General features: G+C 45.5%; 1 protein-coding gene across 9 annotated transcripts in view; it reads right to left on the bottom strand.

The window, feature by feature from the left end:
- NHSL1 (NHS like 1) overlaps positions 1–25530 on the bottom strand; it is a 169718-nt gene that overhangs the window by 40656 nt on the left and 103532 nt on the right. For 8 of the 9 annotated variants that reach the window (XM_066994234.1, XM_066994235.1, XM_066994236.1 and 5 more), the window contains exon 2: positions 7912–8064. In XM_066994234.1, coding sequence (XP_066850335.1) covers positions 7912–8064 — 153 coding nt within the window. Of the gene's footprint in view, positions 1–7911; positions 8065–9868; positions 10213–25530 lie in introns of those variants that run through there. The other variant, XM_013175535.3, reaches the window with a different exon arrangement.

Below are 25530 nucleotides of genomic sequence, written 5' to 3'. Positions count from 1 at the left end.
TGTACAAAAGCAATCTGGTTTTCAACAAAGATCTCGTGCTAAATATGACTTTAAAAAAACAGCTCAGTTTAATTCCAATGCAGCATCTATTTTTGTCCGTAAATCTAAATGAGGCAGACAGCTTGCCTCTACTACTTTATATTCCTCCCAAAAATTCATTCAGCTTGGATCAAATCCCATTTCTCTTAAATGTATAAATCCCCATATCATCTGCAGAACTTGAGTATCACAGGGAGTGCTTCTATATCAAAGCTTTAAAATATGCTGTAAAGCCACAGCAACGATGCACTTGTGTAACAACTGAGCTGTGACCAATTCTAACTGTAACGCAAGTTCATGAACTTCAGCTGTGATATATCCAGTGTGCTGGTTTGTTCAGACTCCCGTTTTAATGGGTCAGGAATTTCAACAGATATATACTACCATGCCAGATCAGCTGAAAAAATTTCTGCCTAACAGTTCTATCTAGATGCTTTGGCTAATACCAGCATTTGCCAGTCCAGCTGCCTTCCCTATTATTCACATCTCTTTCCCCAAAATGTAATTTGATAGTGCTATTTCTAGATTTGTATTTTTACAGAATCACAGAATGGCTGAGGATGGCAGGGACCTATGCAGGCCATCTGGTCCAACCCTCTACTCAAGCAGGGACAGCCAGAGTGGGTTGCCCAGGAGCACACCCACGTGGCTTTTGAAGATCTCCAAGGAGCGAGACTCCACCACCTCTCTGTGCAATCTGTGCCAGCGCTCTATCACTTGCACAGTACAGAAGTACTGCCTGATGTTCATATGGGACCTCCTGTGCTCCCGTTTGTGCTCATAGCCTCTTGTCCTGGCACTGGGCGACACTGAAAAGAGCCTGGCTGCATATATATACAAGTACATATACAAAAGCATAAAACAACCCTAGAGAAAATCAACACTGGTACCCAACAGACTTCTTTCACTCACAAGTATTGTATGAAGCTGCAGGCTTTAAACCTATTGCCTAAAGTTAATTATTTATTACAAGGCCTTCTTATTTGTTGAGTAAAAAGAAAGTCTACCAAGTCTACCAGACTTTTCCAAGACTCAAACACTGCTAAGTGTGTTCCCTCTTGCACAAGTGCCCAAGCCCAGCTTCACAGGTAGATTTAATGACAGATCTATGCTAAGTTCCCAGAAACAAAGATGTTTTGGGCTGCACAGGATAAAGATAACCCTAATGGAGCCTTCTCCTGCAATGGAGAAGTCTGCTGAATGGATACTTCAAATAAATCTAACTGAAAGCAATCAAATGTACTTATGTTAGGTCTATCCTCTCCAATGCACAAGTGCCCTGTTTTACACTGGGAGGGGTGTCCTGACATGACAGCAGGCCACCCAGTCAGGCTAGGAAGCCCACCCCTCCAGACCAGTCTCCCCAGGCTGCTTCAGGGCTCAGCTGTGTAAATGCACAAGGATGGTGCATGAAGTGCAACATTTAAGTAAAGGAGGCATGCAGTTTGATTTTTTTTTTTCCCAAGAGTCCAGATCAGGTGCAAGCCTTCAGTAAGGATCCAAATTAAAAGGACCTCTGAAATATGAAAATACTTCTAGAGTTTTAAGTAAATACAAACATTCTGATCATTTCTTTATTTCTTTTTCTGAAGCTTTTCAAAGACAAATAAATGTAATCCCACCCATAGCTCCCCAGGTGGTTGGTATGACTTAGCCATACAGAAAACCTATCTAAAGGCACCAAAATGCAACAGCCATTACAGATTATATTTGTTAACAAGCTGTCATTGGGGAGTGCTCAAAATAGTTATCACCGTTTGTCTTGAGTTAATTTAAATTTCTGCATGAGTGTTACACCACTACATTTACTGGTGACAAGATGTCTTAAGTTTAACAGTTTCTATTTGCTTCCTTTTGCATGTTTGATGCTGGCATTAAAAAACATTCTCTACACTTTTTCTCTGGCATTTTTATGGATATTTGTTGTTTCTTAAGACTACTGAACAGAGATGATGTAAAAAGACAAAGGGAATTTCTGATGTTTTTTCTCCTAGGACACTTAATGTTCAGCTTAAAGCGACCTAAAATGCAGCAAACAAGCATTTATAACAACCCAATCTAAGAGAAGAAGGAGATAAAAACACAAACTGGAAATCAACTGAAAGTCTGTTATTCCTTGTGATGGAAGTTGCTTACCTACCACTGAAACAATTATACCAGACAGTAACACTTCAGATTTTTTCTCTCCACTGAAGGCACAGATTTGAAACAGGGTGAGGTTCAATAATCTTTCAATCAAATCTTCCTACTGACTCTGACTTCCATCAGAAAATACTAAGAAAACACGTTAATCTGGTTTAAGAAAATATTATCATTAGTGTTTTGAAACAAATTTTAGACTTCTTAACCCTTTTACTAGAAATGGTTTCACTTCATCATGTATGTATGACACCATGCAATCAATCTATGTATAACAACCCTGTATGTTTTTATACACTCAACACTGCACTACATAACTAAACCTAAAAATAGGGAATCTAAATCCTCCCAAGTAACTCATTTTTTTTCAGCACAAGAGCAGCATTCAAATACATGAACTGTAGACTCCCAATCAAATTCTGCTTAGTTTTCATTTGAATATTCCTTTAAAAAAAAAAAAAACTTCCCCCCTTAAATTCCCTGTTAGAAAGGGTGGCTAGAGTATGGAGCCTCGCCAAAACCATCAACAGACGTACTGTGAATTAATTCAGAAACAGTAAAAAAAAAAAAAAAAAAAAAAAAAAAAAAAAATACAGGGTACTTGGACAGAACCACTGGCACTAACTGCTGAAACTAAAATAATTAGGAATAAGTTGATTTCTCTTTTTTTTTTTTAATTTTATTTTACAGCTCCAAGGCCTTTCCAGAAAATATGGTCTACCCCTAGCCTTTAATGGTCTTTTATTTCATTAAGGTTTCCATTTGCTACGGAACTCACATCTTAATATCCCTCTGAACCTGAACTAGACCAGTGGTTCCCCACTACTCTGCAGCTCTTTAATGAAACATAAGATTATTTTAAGTCCATAATCTTCTAAGCAGGATTACTGACTAGTAGGGCTGACCCTAATATTGCTCATCTGAGCAGTGATCTGGCAGATGCCCTCAGAAGACAAAGGGTAAACACGTACCTGTCTGGAGGGTCTTGCAGCAAGACATAATAGAGGCTTTATGAGTAACTACTTAAATCCGGTTTTATTTGACAATGCTAACCAGATGTCTCCTAGAAAACAAATCAAGTGTTCCAATCACTGCTGCTTAAATACATTCCTTGAATTTGGCCAACAAAGCTAAACAGAAGCCACTCTCAGCCAAATCCAGCTCTTCTGAAGATGAGATAATAAATGAATCATCACAGACATTGGAACAACAAGCCCTATACTATATACGTAGTTTGAATCAACACAATTACGCCGGGGGGCGGGGGAAAGGCACAAAATACAGACACTTGTGCAAGAATCCTCTACAGCTATAGTTTGAAAAAAATAGTATGAAAGCATATCCAACTGTTCACACTCTTTACAGGTGTAAATTTCTCAGTACAGACCTGCCATCTTAACTCCACTGGAAATGACAGCCAGCCCAGGCAATAAACAGCGGTGTGCACCAAAACATTATCCCCTACCTGCAACTTGAACTGAGCAGAAAGAGCTTCACAAGACCCTTGAGGAACAGGCCATCAGCTGAGAGTCTGATCTGTTTTCAGGACCCTACAGTGCCAGTTGCTGGAACTGGAAGATTCCTTGGCCCCTTGGAAGTCAGGCCACATATGCCCACTGCCTCCTATTACTCCAGCTGAGTTATATCCACATTTCATGGAGAGCACAGGATGGTTCAAAAAATATGCAGAGCAAAGCGAGTTCAGGTGAGCAACTGGTCTACACTTCAGTCCACGATACTTTAAGTACTAAAAAGCTTCAGAGCAACAAGACAGATCTGTCAGTGCACACTGACAGGGGCTGGTTGATGGTGCCACCATCCTGACTCTGGTGAAACACCCACTTAACCTTTGGCCTCACAGGCCAAAAAAGCTGTAGGATACACTGCAGTAAGTGTACACAGCGGACTCTCAATGCCAGTGCAACCACTCCGTAGACATCGGCAACACAAGAGTAAAAAAGTCAAGCAGTCCTTCAGCCTTGGAAGCTGAAGGCACGCAGTGCAAAGAGGTAGTTTTGGGGTCCAGACACCATGCAGAGCCTTAGCTCTTTCTCACCACCCATCTTCTTCACCCCCACTTCCCCCTAGAAGGAAAGAGTGGCACAGAGCCGCACAAAACTCCTCGAGGGCCAATATCGTGTTGTTCCCACCTGAACAGTTATATCCTGGGAACAGAAGGTGACCGTGGAAGCATGAGCAAGAGCCCACTTCAAGCAGGCTCTCAGGAAAGGCCTGTTAGAGCAGCTTGGCCCTGAGGGCAGGGGAACAGGTGCCTTGGATGGCCCACGCTTGACATCCAATGTGTCGCCCCATCTGCTCCGCTGGGCGATCCAAGGTGCTGGCTGCTTCCCCAGAGAAAGGGAGAGCCTGTTTTATCCGCTGGAAACAAAACATTTAAAATAATGGGAGCTACCACCACCAGCAAAGAACTGCATCATTTAGTAAACTGCATTTTAAATCATATTGCAATGGTACCATGCCAATGAAGTGCAGCTCAATTAGCTCTTCTGCTCTAGCAGCTCAGCCACTGAGACTTTAAAGTGACATTAAAGACGTTCATTTAAAAATAGTTTCTAGTAGTCATGCAGCCTGAGTTCAACATTTCCAAGCCACTGATTTTAGTCAGAAACAACTTTACATTTTAATAGAAAGTCTAATAAAGCCACCCCGATTCGTGAGAATAGAAACAAATAACGTGCATCACAAACTTCCCAACTTCCAGGTGCTTCATTTTCTAATTCAGATTACTAGAAAATATTGTGGGGTTTTTTTGTTTGTTTTGTTTATAAAAAAAAACTTAAGATGGCAACCAAGCACCTGCATGCCTAAATAATAAATAGCTTTACCTCAGTTGTGAAGAAATTTGAATGCAATATCTCACCATTTATACTTGAAAGTAGTTTTGTAAAGAAAGAGCTCAGCATGGTCCCTTGATTTTGAAAGAGTGAAAAAGTCTAGTTCATAGGTACAAAAATCCAACAGAATCCCTCCATGTAACATCTATGATCACAAGCTGCATGCAGTTTCACAGTGCAATAAGCAGAGGACATTTCAATATAGAGAAATATATATATTATAAAGTAATAAATTGCACAAAAAATAAAGAAAAATCTCTTCCTCCTCCTCCAAATGCAACACTGCTTCTGCTAAAGGTTTGAAGAGTACACTGAGATCACAGAGCAGAGAGCACTTGGTTGTGTGTTTTTTTTTTCCTCGAAAATTAGGTTGTTTGTTTTTAGCTACACCCATGCTGGCAAAATTTGCTGATTTCTTAAAATTGTACCAGCACAAATAGGTTTGACCTTCCGTTATTTTAAAAGCTACTCAGGATTTTATCTGGTTAGTATTAGGTGGGTGAAACTAGATGAATAAGAACACCTTGACAGAAAGGAATATCTTGCCTGAATTATTTTGAAAAAAAAATTATACATTAAATATCTTTAGAGGTGGTTTAAATTAATGTTATGCTCTACAAGTGAATTACTATTGGTAACACAAGTTTTATACTTAACTTCTCTCATTCACTGGGGCAGCAATGAACGCAGTAACAAAATAATAGCCTGCAATCAACTTGCTATGGACCATTACTTTTCCTTCCAGCCTTCTGTGCTATAATCACATAGCACTAGGCAATTTACTTCCTATCCATTAAGCAGCTTTGAAAAAAATTGTCTTTTCTGAAACAGCAGGTGGAAAAATAGTTCAGTAGTAGTCACAACTACACAACAATTTCTACAACACCCCTATGCTAAATGAAACTCAACTCTGGGCAGAGAACTTTTAACCTAATCCTCCAAATGTGCTCAGAAGCACTGGTGTCCTCCTGATTTCACAGTGCTTGTTGAAGAGTAAAGCTGATAAAACTTCAGGCAATGCCTCCCTTACTGCTCGGAGCCCCTGCAGGCAGTAATGAAATTACTGAAAATGGTGTTAAATTCATGCTGTAGCTACCGAGGACAGCTACAGGCCACAGTGAGGAACTGCTTGTAAGGAAGAAACATGGCCAGGGAAAGAGCTTGAGGTAAAAAGTAATTAAATAAATAAGAGCAGAGTTTTGCTGACTATGCCAGCAGCTGGAGGTCTGCTGAAGGCATCATAGTAGTTTTGTCTCTCTCTCTCAATTACTTTCCTGAAAGCATGAAATTTCATTAACGAGGAGTCCCACATCATGCGTATATGCAAGTTTTATTTACCACAAATGTCTAATTGGTAAATTGTCGTAGTACTGAATAGTTTGTTGTTGTTGTTTTTTATAAAGAGAAGCAGCTCTAGAGAAAAGTCCCAGCAGAAAGAAATAACTTTAGGTGTGTAAGCTGGGGGAAGCAGCATATGATAATCAGTTTCACACAAATAGATTAGATATAAATTTATTGAAATAGAAGATGCAGTGGTTATATTTCCAATAAAACACAAGATAATCAGAAGAGCATTTTAGCCTGTGGATTTTTCTTTGATAATGGAACCAAGCAAAGAATAGAAAAATATAAGAACAAGTAGTTAAGGCTTACAAAACGCTAAATATAGACAGTATTATTTTAATCTAAAACAGGCAAATATCTTTTTTTTTCTTTTTGAAAGAACTGGTAAGCGTGCCTGTAAGGGAACAGTAAACATTTCAAGGCTAAAGCACTGCACAAATGTATTAATCCAATATAAGTACAGAGGAAGACATAGGCTATCACTGAGCCATGTGTGAGCTAATAACCCTGGCTGTCAAGACTACCCTATTAAATGATAATGAAAGGCACCTAGTAAGAGATGGTGAAAATCAATTAACTGGAGAAACAGCAAGAGAAATAAAACATGACAGCCAAACACTTCTCCACTCAAGACATATAAAATGAAGTTTTCTGCATGTTTATAAAGCAGAAATGCAGTATTAAACAAACAAAAATACACCACTCTTTTAAATCAAGTTAACTCTGTGGGGTATCAAGTGCCTGTGGTTCCTGTTGAAACAAAAAGGGACTCAAAATAAGCTGGGCCTTTGCAGGTTAATCCCCTTTGCAAAATAACCAATGTAAAGAAAACCCTGCTAACAATTTCCAGAACACGGACAATATGCTGTAATTTCAAGCTCTCCTTTTGGCCCAGCAACAGCTGTTTCACAGTCCTCTCTGCTTGGTGCCTGCCCACTGCACTAACACAACTCAGTGCATGTCACTCTGGAGTGTAGGGGTACACCCTGAGTAATAAGGGCAGAAACTGGTCCTCAGAAAAACTCTGCACCCTTCTGCAAGAAAGCAGTTATACTACTGAAAGAGTCCTTGTGAGTGCTCTGTTCACCATTTCTTTTCTTTTCACTCAACACCTTTTCCAACTTTTCACAAAGAGCCACATTCCCAGAAATGAGACTGTACAGCAACAAAGAAAGTCGCTGAATGACATACCTCTGATTTGCTACTTAAACTAATACATAAATGGAATAATTCAGGACTTACTGAAATGGAAGGCACCGTTTTTGAAGCACTCCAAAGACTAAACAGGAACGGCCAAAACCCACCAGGTTTTCTATTTTTCTACTCTAGAGTGCTCTACCAGGTAACAGACTTCCTTGTTTCTTGACAGCAAAAGTATTTTCCCTTTATCTCTAGTGGTAAACCCCGCTCAGTGTTCCTGGTGTGCTGTAGCCAAACCAAACAAGTTTCTTCTGAAGCCTACAACTTGGATTGCAAAGACTTGCAAAAACCACCATCGCTTTAGGATACACTAGCGCCTGTAGCAGCATCTTACCTCTCAGTACTGACTTGAGGTTCAGCTTGGCTTGTCGGTGCAGGTCCTCCACGCAAGGTGGTCTTGAGGAAGGCAGGAACACATTTTCCTGCTGGTGCCACGGAGCAGTGTAATGGACAGTCCATCTGCTCTCTTCGTCTAAGTTGGAAACAGCTGCAGAGAGAGACAAAAAGAAGGAAACTAAACGCTGCTGTAGGTAGCTGTAGCATGTAACCCCATATGTAAGTTTGCCACGCATCCTCTTGAAACCAAAAAGATTGCTTTCACAGAATCACAGAATTGTTTTTTACTACAAATAGATTGTTTTTCACCACAGGCTTAGGTCCACTATAGTCTACAGTCCAAATGCTCTCTAGAACCTTGCTTCCATGGCAGTTTAAAAGCCCTCCTCTCATTTCTAGTCGAAATGCATTCTCCTGTGGTGTGTAGGAAACACCTTTCTCTCCTCCTGCATTCATATTTGCTGATGCATTTATTGTAAACTTGCAACTGTTTGCCCCCTCTAGCTCCCAGTCTCGGCAGATGAAATCAGTTTTCCTGTCCCCTGATCCTGCCGGGAGCTTCCCCTTGCTCAAGGGTGACCCTGAGAATGTGACAGTCGTCATGAGAGATTACGACAGGTTCATTTGTACTGTGAAATAACCTTCTCTGACCTCACACACATACAAACCAGGAACCAAAATTCAGCCGAAGCCAACAAATCAGCTACTTTACATTTCCATGAGTGGAAAGCAGGTTTGGACAGCAGTAACTCACTGGGGAAATACTACTTGGAGCAGGAGAGCACTAAAGAGGGGTTGCATTGGCCACATCTTCCCTGCCAGTATACACATGAAAGTAACATGCTGACGCTGCTCAAGTTCAAAGTTCCCTACAGACAGTCGGTAATGAATCAGCCAAAGTGCATAAGTCTAAGATTTGTTTATCATTTATGCTTCCCAAGAGACAGCCATTACCTTTCGTTTAAAGTTTATCATCAATAAAAACTTTTACAGTTGAATGGCCGTATCCCTCCGCCCCGCAATAAACAGGAAAAGGGCAGTTGGGGGTCATATTTTATGATCCCCCAGGCAGCGTTTGGCTTGCGGCCAGCAAGCTGCATATCCTTGCTCAGCTCTCCAAAGCAGGAAAAAAAAAAAAAAAGAAAGAAAAAAAAAAGAGAGAGAAGAAAAAACCACTACAGCTGTGCTGCCTCCCAGGCACCTGCTCTGCCGGCTTGGCCCCAACGTGCTGCCCTTGCTACCAACTCTGCATCTCCCCTTGTTTCCACACCGCAGGTGGATGTGTGCGGCTCACGGCCCGCAGCATCCTTGCTGAAGTTTGTGCCGTGCCTCCGGGGTAGCAGAGGAGGTGCGTCAGGAAGCAACGCCAAGGCAACAGCCTCCTGTCACCTGAAAAAGGGATTCTCCTCTAACACCACAGCCCATCCGCCAGGATCGGTTCAGATGGAAATAATCTGTACTCACATCAAAGAACATAAAGTTGTGAAGCTTAAGGCATACCTATGACACAGTGCTCAATGCCTGTGTTGTCTTAAAAGGACTTGAGGGTGGTGGGAGGTTCTCAGATAAACTTCCTCACTTGTTTTCAGGGACCTCAGAGAAGCTTTCTGAAGAACGCCCATCGCTCTCCTCACCTTCAGGACGCCTTGGTCCCGCACCCCGTCCCCTCGCACTGGCTGCAGTAAGGGACAGATGCAGCCGGTCTGTGCCTGCTCTCGCTAACCAGAGGCAAACCTGCCCCATCGCAACCTGGAGCTGGCAGGTGGATGCCACCGCACCCGCAGAAGGGCAGAGGAGGTGGCAGTGGCACAGCGGCCCGCGGCAGCCGTCCCAGGCCATTTCCCCACATCCTCAACGGAGCGGCAGCAGCGGCCGTAGGGCAGTGCGAAAGCCTGAGCTGCGCTCCCCTGCCGGGCTCCTTCCCCGAAGGACAGCAAGCATGCACGGCTACTTACTCTTTCTCTTGAAAAGTTTCACGAGAGATGTAAGCTTTTTGTTGATGAAAACCACCATTTTCAAGGCGTTCGGCTGCAATCCTGCAGTTTAAATCCCATAAAAAGTCGGAGGTGCGGAAAGGTGACCGCTTCTCAGCCTGGTCCCGCTCAGCCCCTGTGCTCCAAGTTTCTCTCCTCCAGCCTTCTCCCTTTTACTCCCCTTCAGCTACAACTTTACACCTCCTATGGTGCACAAAACCACTGACAAGCCCTTCGCCCCAATTTCTCCCCCTCGGATGCAATCCAGCGGGCTGACGACCGCCAGCTTCAACACACAAAATGTGAGGGGAGAAAAAAAAAAAAAGAAAATTAAAAAAAATAATTAACCCCCAACCCCTAATGCCATTCCCACTGGCTCGGGCCCACAGCTCCCTGGCTGACGGCGCAGTGCTTCTGCCCAACCCTGCCACCCCACCCCAGCAAGGGCCAAGCCCAGCGCTCTGCTCGCCACAGCCCCAGCGGGGCGGGGAGGGGAAGGGAAGGGAGAAAAAGGGAGGGGAAAGGAGAGGAGGGGAAGGGGAGCCGCTCCCCTCCGCCCCTCGGCCCCGCAGTGTCTCCCCCTCCAGACACGCTGCTCCCCCCCCGGCCCCAGGCAATCGCAGTGACTGCAGCAGCCCGGTCATTTCACATATTGGATTTCATTCAGCAGCGCTCCCAATTTATTCTTATTAGCGTCAACCCGGACCAGATACATGGAAAACAAAATCAAGTTATTTCTGCCTAATGGAGAACCTGTTATTCGTCAAATGAAGCTCGAGCACAGAGATATGAAACAGCCCAACTTTTTGCCGTGCATGTTATATCCCCACGCCCTAAAAAATAAATATCAAGGTCCACGGCTGTCCTTCCTAGGAAGGAACTGCAATTTTGCAGCAGTTAAAGGGAAAATGCTAAGCAGCGAGTCAATGTGCTCAGCAGGGCATGCCCTTCACACTGTTAAGACTCAAGAAGCAAGCCCTGCCTCACAAAGCAAGCTTAGGAAACTGCCTCGGGTTAACAATGCGAAGGATTTTTCCTCAGGAAAGAGAAAAATGCCAGCAGCGGGGGTCTCGGCCTGACCCCAAAGCTGCAGCAGGATCTGGCCTCTGCAGCGTAAAAAGCAAACGCTCCACAGGAACTTTGCTCCAAGCTTCACCACAACGCCGAGACTCAGTGCCAGGCAGAAAAGAGCATAAGCAAAGTGCCCCCATCAGTGTCTGAACACACTGCTACTGGTGTTTTATCACTATTTTCCAGTTCCACAGAACTGGCAATCACAATGTGGGTTTGACACCAAAAGTGCAAGGACTTTCCAGCAGCTGCTTGTCCGAGAGGCCTTCTGATGGGCTCACCTGTGCCAAAGGGACAGAGGACCCCCATGCCATGGCAGCGTGGTGGGGAAGGCTCCTCTGCTTCTGCATTGATCCCATCAAGCACCTCACACAAAAAATATCCCTGGCATCAAAACTCTGGCAACAAGGTGACTGCTCATTCATGTATCACCCTGTTTTCACACAGCAAAGACTTCAAATTGCCACTTTCTGACTTGTAGGCCTCATCCTAAGGAAAGCGGGTACTGCTGTTCAGGAGGAACGTGCTTTGGGCAGTGCAGCAGAAATTATAAACAAACTTTCAGGTGACAGCTTAAATCTCATCTTCTACATACAAACTCCGAGCCAGGAACTTAAGGTACCATCGTTATGTGCTATAAACTGGGCTACCCAAGTTGTTGTTAGCTGCTGTAGGCCTTGAGAGTCACCTGATTTAAGGACTTTTGTGATATTTAACATGACACATCTGACAATGCTATTTAGTATTTTAAAAAGTCACACACACAAAAGTATCCCCCTTAGCACTTTACCATTACACATTCATCATTAAAACCCTGTTAGATGCGCACTTGGTGGACACACTCTGAGGGTGAGCCCAGCATGACTCCAGCAGCGCTGCCATCCAAGAGCACACACAGAAGGTGGTCACTTGGTTTTTAGTGTGGTGTTGATCTTTTTTAGGATGTAGGAAGTGCTTTTGCAAGCGGGAAGAGGAACTACTGTGCATTTGCACAGGAGAAGGTGATGCTTTCAAGTTTGGCCAGGGACACAGATTGATCCTGAGGCCTCTTTGGCATCTCACGCTGGCTCACGAGCCGCAGGCAGCAGCTGTCATCTACATTTCAAGGTCAGGTCCTGTACCTGGTGTTCTGCCATCTTCCTGGCTACTTTGGACAGCTTGGGAAACTCCTCGCTTTTTCAAACTCCCTTTTCCACCATGGGCTACAATGTGTCCCAAGTCCAGGGTTGCTCTTTGTTACTGGATCCTCCCCCAGCCCGAAGCATTTCTCCTTCCTGAAAACAAGCGCTTGATGGCTGTCGTCAAGCCCTGATCTCCAGTATGTAGGCACAGTTATTCAAAACCAGTAACAAACAATCCATAAATGATGGCTGCCTTTCACCCTCCCTTCACCTTCCCTGTGGTCATGCTGATAAGGTGGCCAGGCATCAAAAATCAGTGCCATGAGGGGATGCCTCAAGGAACATGCATCTGCATTGCTCAGAGTTTGCAGCAGGTCAGCAATAACCCCAAACTCATCTTCACTGGAGACAAAGCCAGTGGCTTCCATGAAATTCAGCATGTTGTCTCAACCCGGTTTTTATAGAACACTTTGCAAGGCACAAAAACTGTCAGCACAACTGGCTCTGGTGGTAGCTCTCCTAGGGCTGAAAGCGTGAGCGAAGTGGGCTTCTCTGAAGGTTGTCTTTTCCACATTGAGAAGAAAAAGATGGGACAGTCTGAGAAAATTCATGTTGTAGTCACTACCCAAACAGACAAAGGCCTTTAGCCTCCAACTTTGCCAATCCAGCAGTCAACGCCCACACCCCCCAAAACACCACCACTACCAAACTAAAACTACCTTGGTAGAAAAACTTCTGAAAGTGTTCGAGTTGGCTAAGAGCTGCGCACGCAGCAGGTGTGTGCATGCTGCAGTATCGGTTCTTTACGAGCCTGGCTGGTAGTAGGCTGGGGAGGCCGTGCTCCGTGGCACACTTGTGAGTTCACCTTGGAGGAGTTAATATTAACCCGCTGCCTCAGCTCCCACATCCTCGGAAACAGGGATGACGCTGACTTGCCACCTCACACAGATACTGCCACAAGCAATAAAGTAAATGAGTAAATGAAATGAATAAAAGGATAAAATTAATAAAGAAATTTTTCCACTAATTTTCATGCAGGAGGGATGAGCCCAACACACATACCAACTTCATGGAATGAATGGTGCATTAAACCACTAACAGATGTATCACCGCCTTGAAAACTAAACTTTAAGCGGTAAGCCCTAGCGATTTTATTTAGACAATGGAAAAATCCTCCGTTAAGCCAGCTGCATAGCATTGCTGCTGTTTTAAGAGAGGGGAAAAAAAAGGGAAAATGTGTAACTGAACCAGGAACTGCATGGCAAGAGCTCTTCCAGTGAGCCTTGATGCAATAACCAAAAGGGAAAGTTAAAACGTTGGAAAGCAGATGTAATCAACACAATGAAATCAATGTGTTTGCTTTTTACCGATCTCAGTCACTCGCTTGAAATAAAATTTCAAAATCAAAATCAGCTCACGTGAGGCTGCAGAGGAAGAAGCCTTTGGCAAGGCCATTGTTTTTTTTAAGCCCATGCTGCCTTAAAAACCATACCTGTACTTCTACTTGGGACTTTTGTTATTAGGAAAACTAACACAAAGCACCTGCAACAAGAAACACCGAATGTAGCTGTGTTCAGGCTTTATTCCTGCTCTGGCCACCTTCACCCATGCCTCTGAGCACTTGCTGGTGTTTAAATGGATTCAAATCCACCCCTGTGGACCACAGGAATTAATAATTTATGATTGCAAGTTTTTTTTTCCCCCCCTCCTTTCAGAGCCAATCACTTCTGGCCATCTCCTGGCATTTTTCAGGAGAACAAAAGTGCTCCCCCCACAAAAGCCATCGGTCCCAAGCTGCGAGGCACTCAGCTGCCCTCCTCTCTCCAAGCGAGGCCATTCACAATGGCTTCTTTCAAGGCACCCTCGGCCTGGGTGAAGCACGATACTTCCCCAGCTACTAGGAAATCGCAATTCATTAGACCTGCGATCAAGATGAAGAGGAGAATGCACGGGGGAGAGGGAACAAAGGACGAGAAGTATTTTATCCCAAAGCCACCACAAAAGAAAAGGGAGACCCCCGGCCCAGTGAACTCATGGGGAAGCACCAAGCCTGTCTCCACACAGGCAATTACCGGGCAGGCATTGCCTTAAAGAAGAGTCCCTTCATTTATTCATCCCACGAGGGATTACAGCTCCAGGCTCTGGCCAGGGGGCTGCCTGGCGGGGGAAGAGAGGGGAAGATGAGATGGAAAAGCAGAAGCAGCACAACCTAAGCCAGAGAGGACAGAAAAGCAGCAGGCGGATTGATCTGATGATCCTATTTAGGTCACAGCACAATCAAGCTAATTCATTCCTTTTGCAATTCAAAACATCTTGCCACAGATCCTCTATCATGCAAACACATCACCAGAGAGAATAGGGAGAATTTCGAGCTGCACGCAGACAAAGCAGCAGCTTTGCTCAGGTAGAGCATCTCCTGACACACTGTACATGCAGACAGAACAGATAACTTTTAGTGAATGTGCAGTTTTGTTGAATGTCTTTGTTTTACATTGCAAGACACAAGCCTTTGGCCATTCCTGAACTAAGGCGAATTCAGCTCCCAGACGAATCCTTTGCTCTCTCCATAGGATGACCCTTTTAACATTCCACCAGGAAACATTCGGATTTTAAATTCCAAATCCACCTTAACACTCCTATGCTACGGCTTATCCTGAAGAACTGATCAAAAGCATCGGCAGCAAATCTCTGCATAATCTTACTTTTATTTGCCCTAAAAATGCACCATGGCAAAGACAGTCCTCTTCTGTCTTAGGGATGGGGGAAAACAAACAAACAAAAACCACATAATGTGAGCAAGTTTGCTTAAGTTTTCTGGTTTATTCATTCTGTGGGACTCAGCGAAACCAACAAAACCAGACTGCAAACCCACCACTGCTGGACTTCTGTCCCACACTGTCTCCTTGTTCGGTCTGTAATTCCGTCTTTGGCAGCTGTGCCCTTGTGGATCCCCACTAATATCCAACAGACATCTTAAATTAATCTCAGTCTGCATTCTCTTTAGGAGTGTCCTGAAGGGGACACACTCCCTGCTCATTTCACTTATTTAAAGGTCATAGAAAGAATTCTTGCAGCATATCTCAGCCTCCCCTCCCAACACTGCTCTTTGGGATACTTTTAGTTATATATGGATTATTCTGGTACAAGGAGTTAGCACGAAGAGCTAGCAAGTTCTTTTTTTTTTTTTTTTTTTTCCCTAAGCTCCAAGACACTCTCTCAAAATTAGGCTGGTATGTCCCGTAGTTTGCTGAGAACTTTGCAATCTGTAAATTAAAAAAATTAAAATCCTTGAAAACTACCAGCCATCAGACAATTCTGTGCCTGTTAATGCAAAAATCAAACAAGGCTCACTGTCTCACATAGCAGGTTGAAAACAAATTTTGTTTCTTAGTTGGAAACTTTCAGTTACTTCCCCAAAGTAAGTAAAAGCTAAGGTTCACAAACAATAAATGGATTTCAGCAGTTATGACATTTGGCATTTTCCCTAAAGCCCTAAGAATTGACAAAATCTGAAAAGCTGGGCATGTTCCAATTAAACAGTGGCACAAACTACCTCGAAAGACTATATTCTCCAGCCAAAGGCACACGACAGTCACCTAATCATTGTGCTGTTGCAGGACTCGGTGGTCTGTTTCAAGCTGCTAAGCACACAGCTGAGCCAACATCTGTACCACAGCATCTCCAGAGAACGTCTTCGGCTGCTCACGTGCGTGTTGATGTCGGACATGATCAAATACCAATGGATTTTGAAAACAAATTTCAAAATGACCTTTTTGTAGTCTGCATCGTCTTATTAGACACTGTCAATAAAGCCTTGATAATGAAAGGATAGCCTCATAAATTCATACTGCTAATTGGTTGAACTTTTGAAATTTATAATGTGGATAACTTAAATTTTTATTACCACCTGTTTGATTAAAAGAGTCAGAGATGCAAATGTCTTTGTTATTAATCATGCCCAATTAAGCAAACCTCACACCGTGCTGCGTTCAGTCAATATGAACAGCTGTAGAGCTGCATTTCATTTGATCACTGGACAAATGCATCTAGTGGTTTACATGATGCTACTATGAAAAAGGTGTCTTACCACCAAGCATCTTCAAGAAGGACCTGTGAGCACACCAACTATCAAGACTTTTAATTATCAGTAAATAAAAAGGTGAGGGCATTATGCAAATACAGGCCTCGCCATCTACTTCATCAAAAGATAACCCATGAAAACATGAAAAATGGAAATTCTCTCTTCTCCTGAATTAGTTCTGCCTTCATTTCCTGTCAGAAAGGGAAAGAAGTGCCCTGCTTTTTATTTTTTTCCTCCAGGATCCCTCCTGTAGATCCCCACAGTTTTTCTTGTTTTAGAGAAACTAGATATTCCCTGCTTTGGATGGAGAATGTCAGAAAAAAACCAAACAAACAGTAAAGCTATAACATCAAGGGCTGTAACATACACCACTCGAAAACGAAAGATACCATTTTAATTGCTAAAATGTCATTTTTGCTATCTCCGGTTTCCCTGCTTAGCACAAAATATAAATTACACAGAAGGCATTGGAGGGGAAGAGTGTAAATATAAAACTCAAGACTGCTAATGGTAGTTGTAGAAATACTTCTGCCAATGCTTTTTTTTTATTTGTTCCACCATTTTGCATCACAGGTTATGGAGATGAGAAGGGAAGCATGACTTTAAACATAGCTTGAAAGAAAGAGCCAGGTGAGAAACCTTTGAGAGATGCTTCCCCCAGGCTCCAGGGCAGGTCTGACCCCTGGAGGGGAGTATTTGGTTTGAATGTAAAGGAGGAGGTGGGAGGTCAATAACACAGTCAATGTGAATAAAGTTTACACCCTTGGGAAAATGAATCAATAAAACCACAGCTGTATTTTCCCAAAATTATTCTGCATTATGTATTATGCATGAGAAGCCTCTTCCTTATTCCCATCCCTCTGGATAATGATAGAACCAGTTCTAGTCTTTCACATCTTTTAAGGACACTGCAATACAGCACTAAACAAACTTCAATCCCAGTTTGATTTGACAGACAGAAGCGCTGCCTAACAAGATCTCTACTTTGCCACCATGCCAGAAATCAGCTAAGCTAATGCACACCAAAGCTCAATTTACATTTTTGTTTTTAAACCACAGCTGGTTTGCATAAAATAGTTCCAGCTACAGCTGTTAAACATCTCTGAAGCAGTCCACGGTGTCTAATATTCTCTAAAGAGCATACACCCTACTCCAGGAATGAAGACATTCAAACACTGTTCATATAAGCCCTGGAAATACTTATTTTTATGTGAGGGCAATCAGCATCCCACTCCTCTTCCGACTAAGAAAACCCTAAGAGGACGAGGCAGCATCACAAACAGGGAAACGCTTGCACTCACCTTCAGCTGCTGGACATAAGGGGGTGCCTTTTTCCCTGACGCTATAAATTATTTACCCTGACATTGCTGCCACCATCTGCCGAAGAGCAGCACGCTGCCCCTGCTCTGGCCGTGCCACCACGTTCCCGGCAAGCGCTGGACAAACAAAAGGACGGCCAGGCCGACTGGAAGCTGCTGCTGCTGGAAAAAGCCACGAGGGATCATTCAGCTGGGAGGGGTGGTAAGCTTTCTTTGGAGACACTACCCAGCTGCAAGTTTAATGAGGAGCAGATCACACAGGTGTAGAAAAATGCTTTTATGAAACTCTGTCCATGCTTTCGGGCAGTGGCAAGCGTGCTCAGGGAGGAGCATGACATTTTTTAATTTACAAGCAGGGAAGGGCCTCCGCAGCCCTTTGTGTTGAACTTCCCTGTGCCGAAAGCCCTTGTTGAAACGTCCAAGGACAGCTGACAAACAAATCAGAGCACTAAAGCCAAGGAGGAAGACAAGTTATACTGGAGTCATCGTGGCTCAGACCAGAAATCAGATGAACAGGGGACAAGACCCTCAGGATGAGCAGCGTGTGGCCACCGCAGTACCTACCGATTTTTTACCCTTTTCCATGAGTTCAGTCTCCAGCGACACGTGCTCTTATTCCTCTGAAGGGATCAGGATCTAGCAAGCAACCTAGGTTGCCGGTGTATTGAAAACCAGTTTCCAAACAAAGAGAGGAGCTGCAGCCTAAGAGCAGCGCTTTGGGGAATTCTGCCTTTAAATGAGTAATACTCAGCCCTCCGCATGCCTGTGTGTGCACAGGAGACATGCGGAGGCGGATTAAGTGCCTCTTGGCTGTGACTGCCCAAGTGGCATCATGGGGTTTCCGATTTATTCCCTGCCAGCGACTCCAGGTCAGAACCAGTCAGCTAACAAGTGAGATGCTGTGTGTGTAACTGCTGTAACCGCGGGCACACCTAAATTCAAGCTGTGTTTTTCCAATCATGCATCATCCCCACAATCCAGATCCCATTGATGTATTACAACATTGACTGAGATGTAATTGTGATGAGCCACTTAAAGCATTTTTCTGATGAAAAAATTCACCACCACAACCCCTCTGCCCCAGTTTCTGTGTAGGCATAAGAATATCACCTTTATTTTGTACCACATACTCTTAGAATAGATTTGATCCACTCTACTTTTCAATTGCTTGTTACTAATTTCTTAACTGTGCAATCTTTGTGCCTTCTTTTGTGTTTTCCAATACAGTTTGAATACTGTATTTCTTTTTTATTTTTGCACAGTGTGTAAATCAAACCAACCGATGCCCCTCCCTTTTTTAAAAACGATCAAGCTCTCCCAATTCCAACTCTTCTGAAAGATTTAGGAAATGCAAGCAAAATGCCATCTGTTGGCAATGAGGTGGGACTAAGCCTTGCACATGGGAATACTCACTTTGGGATACCCAAGCAGACACATTTAATCAGCCAATCGTCTCGAGCATATTTCAGGTCTGGTCCTGTGCCTTTACATAATGAGATATAATGATATTTGACCTGCAATTAGCTCATAGCTTCCTTTCTGAGATAAACTGCCCTTGGTTCTTTCTCCCACCAAACCGGACGCCCCCACATCAGTTTGAAAGTACCAGAACTGGGCTTTGTGAGCCTTCCTCGAGAGGTGTGAAGAGGAGGAGAGGGCAAATACACCAAAGGCCAACCCTGGTGGGGCTTTTCTGGATTTGTTTTAGGAAGCATCCTTAGCACACACCATATCACTTCTCCATATTTGCATGTGCACGGGCCATGAAGAGGACGTGCAGGTGCGGAGGCGCAGCTTGTCACTGGGGAATGCGCAGAGCAGCGGATGCCACAAATGACAAACCTCAATTCACAGCGAAAATGTGGGCAAGTGCAGGCAGCAACCAGCCACTGGATGCAGCCCAACAGAACTTCATCGATCAACTTGACTGGGGAGTTGCCACCATTAAAAGAAAACTATACCAAAGGCAAACTGTGAGTAATCTGCAAAGGAGAAATGTATGGTTAAAAGAAAACCATCATCCTCTACAACAAAGAGCGGAATGAAACTTAAGCTGACCACCTTATGTCATTCACTATTATAAGAGCACTCTAAAATGAGCCACCACTGGAGTGACAACAACAAGCGCGCATCATCCTTCTCTATTCCACTGTACTATGCAAACTTTGCAACTGAAATAAGAAGAGTTGCCATGGTGAAAAGGGCAAGACGAAGAAGAGGCTGCTGCTGCACGCAGAGACTGCCACCTACAGCGCTGCAGCCCCGCAGGCCGCCGTGCCGGCGTCCACCAGACCGTGCTAATCACAGTCTGGGGGTGACGGCGAGAAGTCACCACTCGTGTACTCCTAACCTACATTTCCTGCCTGACAGAACCACCGAGCATCCCCTGCGAGTGGCTGCTGGATTCACGCAGCACCGTAAAAAAGCAGAGGGCAGCTTTCTGAAGTCTCACTTTCAGGAAGAACAACACCCAACATCCTAAAACACAATCCAGTACTGCAAACCAGCAACAACCAGCTCACTATCTGCCTTTTTTTTTTTGTAGGTATTTTACACAAGCTAACCCTATAGCTTCAAAGTTCCAATATTTTACTGCATCTCCTCAGGAGAGGAAATGCTGCCGTAGGAAGCCCAATTCAGCTCAAGACTTAACACGACTAGAGAAAGAGCCTACAAGTTTGCAGCAAAATTGCAAGAAGTACAAAAATCAACAAGTATTGTGTTTCATTTGGCTCCTCCAGCATTGCTCCCATGGCTAACTGCTCCCAGCAGAGAGGGTGCATCCATCGGTACAGACGCAGACAAAGGCAGACAGCCACGTGCCAGCAAGCCTGGCTTCGGCAAATTACCAAACAAATTCACCACCAACTTGCAGAGAGCGCTTTCATGAGCACAGAGGCGTCATTCAAGGCACAATCCTTTCTACTCAGATGTAAATATAATAATTTAGCAAGGGGGGAAAAATACAAATTTCTTCTAAAACTCGGATCCCAGCCGCTAACACCACGCACCCTGTCATTCTGAGGTTTGTTCTCTGAAGATACCACTCAGTTCATTTTCTCTTCTCCACCACTAAGTAGCCCTCGCGCCATTCCTCCATCTCCCATATGGTTAACATGAACGTGGCAATTAATATGCAATTAATAAAATGGTGTGATCAACTGCTTTTGTTCCCAGAAGCAGCTGGTCTGCATGTTACAGCGTAATTAGACAAATTAAGACGTACCGCTTTTGTCTGCGGATGAACTGACAGCATCGCTCATGCTTAAATGTCACTAAGCCTATTGGCATTTGGGATTATTTTAAACATTTTTTTTTTTTTATGAACACTGGAAGGTATCAGTAAGCCAGATTTATACGTTGCTGGCTGCAATGACAGCAAAGTGCAAGTTTGCTTTATCTCCCAAATGTTTGCACATGCCCACCAAGGGTTAACAGCAGAAGTGAGCTATTCCAGAGAGCAAGCGTGCTTCTCCTTGAGCAGTACGGAGCCGGTGGCTCTGCATCAGGGACAAAGGCAGATCTGATCTGTAGCTGTGCCCAGGCAGAGGCTTGCACATCTTCAAGCCACCTACAAAGGATGAAGCAGCGTGCACGAATTTCCATTTGCCATCAGATTAGGTTAGGGAAAGGAGAGGAAAAAAAATTTTCTGTGATCTACGAGACTTCACACTGCTTCCTTTGGTAGGCGTTCGTCTGGGCTCTGCAGGAGAGAAGGCAGAGGAGAAGGAAATCTTTGTCGATTTTTGCATTTAGGAACAGTTAACAAGACGAGCAGACCAGGAGGATTTCTGCTGCAGGAGCACTGCAAATGAGTCCAACAGTGCAAAAGCCCCTTACCACCACAGGACACGTGCAGGCACACAGCCATCCTCGGCAGCTAGGAGTGGATGCACGGAAGGCATGATCTGCAGAGTCCTGAAAAACAGGCTCCAGAAGGGATGATAGGAGTATCTGCCTCGTTAATCGGAGAATTTGCTACTCTGCTCCTCTGGCACAAGAAAATGCACTTCAGCTATAAAGCCTGGCTACCTTTTATCACTTCATCTCACAGTGCTGCCCTGTTGGGGAAGGCAGGGAAGAGGCCCTAAGAAACAAGGCACAGTAAAATAGATTTTGATAACGCTACCATCATCCATTTCGGATTGCTAGTGTGACTCCATTAGCCAGGCCGATAAAGGCATCCCCTGAAACACCTGTGTCATTTCTGTGGCATTTAACATTGTCCTTGTCAGGTTTCAGCTTTAATCTGATTTGAGCCTAATTTTCTTAAAACACTCAAACCTAATTATTACCTACAGTGCACCAGAAAGAGCAACTTCCAGTAAGACACTGTCACTACTATCCGTGAATTTTAATCAGACGAAGCACCGAGGAGCCTTTCCATTCTATGTTTTTCATCATCCTCAACCACCGGCTTTCAAGTCTCACCTGTTTCACACCTGGGTTGGCACTTACGCTGCTCCTCCTCCTTAATCACAGCAGATGCACGCTGCTAAAATTGCTAAAGACACCACAGAAAAGCTGTCTCGGAGCTCCCCGTTTTTTTCAGATTCCTCCAGGCACGCTTGAGTGATGTTAATGAGCTCCCTATTAAAACCTCCCCGCCTCCTCCTTGCGCTCCTCAGAGCCACACACAGTTTCTTGTTTAGTCACATGCGAAGAGGAAGGCATAAAAACCATCCACTACCAGCACCATGCTGCAACGCGAACACAAATCCCGGCGTTTGAACCTAGCAGCACATGGCCAGGCTAGCAGCGTGTTTTCTTTCAGTGAGGCAACACACCAGGGCCTTCGTACTCGTGCTGCTGATTCACTTCTCATGTTTTATGGTATCCCAACACTAACCAGTGTTCAGCATTTGGGCCCCCAGCACAAGAAGGACATGGACCTATTAGAATGAGTCCAGAGGAGGGCCATGAGGATGACCAGAGGGCTGGAGCACCTCTCCTACAAAGGCAGGCTGAGAGAGTTGGGGTTGTTCAGCCTGGAGAAGAGAAGGCTCTGGGGAGGCCTTACAGCGGCCTTCCAGTGCCTAACGGGGGCCTGCAGGAAAGCTGGGGAGGGACTCTGTCAGGGAGTGTGATGGCAGGGCAAGGAGAAATGGCTTTAAACTAAAAGAGGGTAGGTTTAGATTAGACATTAGGAAGAAATTCTTTGCTGTGAGGGTGGTGAGGCCCTGGCACAGGCTGCCCAGAGAAGCTGTGGATGCCCCATCCCTGGAGGTGTTCAAGGCCAGGTTTGATGAGGCCTTGGCCAACCTGGTCTGGTGGGAGGTGTCCCTGCCCATGGCAGGGAGGTGGAATTAGGTGGTCTTTAAGGTCCCTTCCAACCCAAACCATTCTGTGATTCTGTCATTTTCCAAGTTCATCCCCGCTCCTTTTCCTGCCCTCCCTCCCCACATCCACAGCACTCTCGTGCCTCTCAGAAGGGCTTATGAGCTGCATCTCAACAGCTTCATTCAGCACAGGAGACCAAGACCAGGTGCCTGGCCAGCTCATGACCACCCCGGAGGCAGAGAGGTGTGCTCTGTACGGCTCATGCAGGGAACCTGCAGCAACGCACAACACGCATACTGTGACACTGAGAAAGGTGGTCATTTATCCAAGACCTGAAGTACTTTTATACAAATGGACAAGTTCCTTTGCTTTGCAAGGTATTGATGGCTTTTTTGGCCAAATGAGTAAAATTTCCAATAAAAAACAGGCATTGGATAATCTCTTGTTAAGAACACTGAGAGAAAAGAAAACTAGGTAAGAAGGGGGACGGGGCTCAAACAAGGCTTGTCGGAGCTGTGCCGGGGGAAACAATGGCTAGGCCGGGGAAGAAGGCGATGGCCCAGCTGAAGTGCATCTACACTAATGCACGCAGCATGGGTAACAAACAGGAGGAGCTGGAAGCCATTGTGCAGCAGGCAGGCTACGACTTGGTTGCCATCACGGAGACGTGGTGGGACCGCTCCCACGACTGGAGTGCTGCAATGCCTGGCTATCGGCGGGAAGGCCGGCAAGGCTAGCATCCTGGTGGGGGTCTGTTATAGACCGCCGAACCAGGATGAGGAGACGGATGAGGAGTTTTATAGGCAACTGACAGAAGTTGCAAAATCGTCGGCGCTTGTCCTCGTGGGGGACTTCAACTTCCCGGACATATCCTGGAAACACAACACGGCACAGAGAAAGCAGTCTAGGAGGTTTCTGGAGAGCGTGGGAGATAGCTTCCTGACGCAGCTGGTCAGTGAACCTACCAGGGGTGGTGCCCCGCTAGACCTTCTCTTCACAAACAGAGAAGGACTGGTGGGAGATGTGGTGGTCGGAAGCTGTCTGGGGCAGAGTGACCACGAAATGGTAGAGTTCTCTATTCTTGGCGAGGCCAGGAAGGGGACCAGTAAAACTGCTGTCTTGGACTTCCGGAGGGCTGACTTTGAGCTGCTCAGGACGCTGGTTGGCCGAGTCCCTTGGGAGGCGGTTCTGAAGGGCAGAGGAGTCCAGGAAGGCTGGGCGCTCCTCAAGAAGGAAATCGTGATGGCACAGGAGCGGTCCGTCCCCACGTGCCCAAAGATGAGCCGGCGTGGAAGAAGACCGGCCTGGCTCAACAGAGAGTTGCGGCTGGAGCTTAGCAGAAAAAAGAGGGTTTATAATCTTTGGAAAAAAGGGCGGGCCACTGAGGAGGACTACAAGGATGTAGCGAGGCTGTGCAGGGAGAAAATTAGAAAGGCCAAAGCTCATCTGGAGCTCAACCTGGCTACTGCCGTTAAAGACAACAAAAAATCCTTTTACAAATACATCAACGCGAAACGGAGGACTAGGGAGAATCTCCATCCTTTACTGGATGCGAGGGGAAACCTAGTTACTAAGGATGAGGAAAAGGCTGAGGCGCTTAATGCCGCCTTTGCCTCAGTCTTTAGCGGCAATACCGGTTGTTCTCCGGACACCCAGTGCCCTGAGCTGGTGGAAGGGGATGGGGAGCTGGATGTGGCCTTCGCTATCCATGAGGAAATGGTTGGCGACCTGCTACGGAGCTTGGATGTGCGCAAGTCGATGGGGCCGGATGGGATCCACCCGAGGGTACTGAGAGAACTGGCGGAGGAGCTGGCCGAGCCGCTTTCCATCATTTATCGGCAGTCCTGGCTATCGGGGGAGGTCCCGGTTGACTGGCGGCTAGCCAATGTGACGCCTATCTATAAGAAGGGCCGCAGGGCAGACCCGGGGAACTATAGGCCTGTCAGTTTGACCTCAGTGCCGGGGAAGCTCATGGAGCAGATTATCTTGAGGGTCATCACGCGGCACTTGCAGGGCAAGCAGGCGATCAGGCCCAGTCAGCATGGGTTTATGAAAGGCAGGTCCTGCTTGACGAACCTGATCTCCTTCTATGACCAAGTGACGCGCTTGGTGGATGAGGGAAAGGCTGTGGACGTGGTCTACCTTGACCTCAGTAAGGCTTTTGACACCGTTCCCCACAACATTCTCCTCAAGAAACTGGCTGCTCGGGGCTTGGACTGGCGTACGCTTCGCTGGGTTAGAAACTGGCTGGATGGCCGGGCCCAGAGAGTTGTGGTGAATGGAGTCAAATCTGGCTGGAGGCCGGTCACTAGTGGAGTCCCCCAGGGCTCGGTACTGGGGCCGGTCCTCTTTAATATCTTTATTGATGATCTGGATGAGGGCGTCCAGTGCACCCTCAGTAAGTTTGCAGATGACACCAAGCTAAGTGCGTGTGTCGATCTGCTCGAGGGCAGGAAGGCTCTGCAGGAGGATCTGCATAGGCTGGAGCGATGGGCTGAGGTCAACTGCATGAAGTTCAACAAGGCCAAGTGCCGGGTCCTGCACCTGGGCTGCAACAACCCCAAGCAGAGCTACAGGCTGGGAGATGAGTGGCTGGAAAGCTGCCTGGCCGAGAAGGACCTGGGAGTATTGGTGGATAGTCGGCTGAATATGAGCCAGCAGTGTGCCCAGGTGGCCAAGAAGGCCAACGGCATCCTGGCCTGTATAAGAAGCAGTGTGGCCAGCAGGTCGAGGGAAGTGATTGTGCCCCTGTACTCGGCTCTGGTGAGGCCG

This window comes from Anser cygnoides, chromosome 3 (assembly GCF_040182565.1).
Source record: "Anser cygnoides isolate HZ-2024a breed goose chromosome 3, Taihu_goose_T2T_genome, whole genome shotgun sequence".
In the NCBI taxonomy this organism is placed as follows: Eukaryota; Metazoa; Chordata; class Aves; order Anseriformes; family Anatidae; genus Anser; species Anser cygnoides.
The sequence above is the reverse complement of the archived record's forward strand: the minus strand, read 5'-3'. Positions and strand labels throughout refer to the sequence as shown.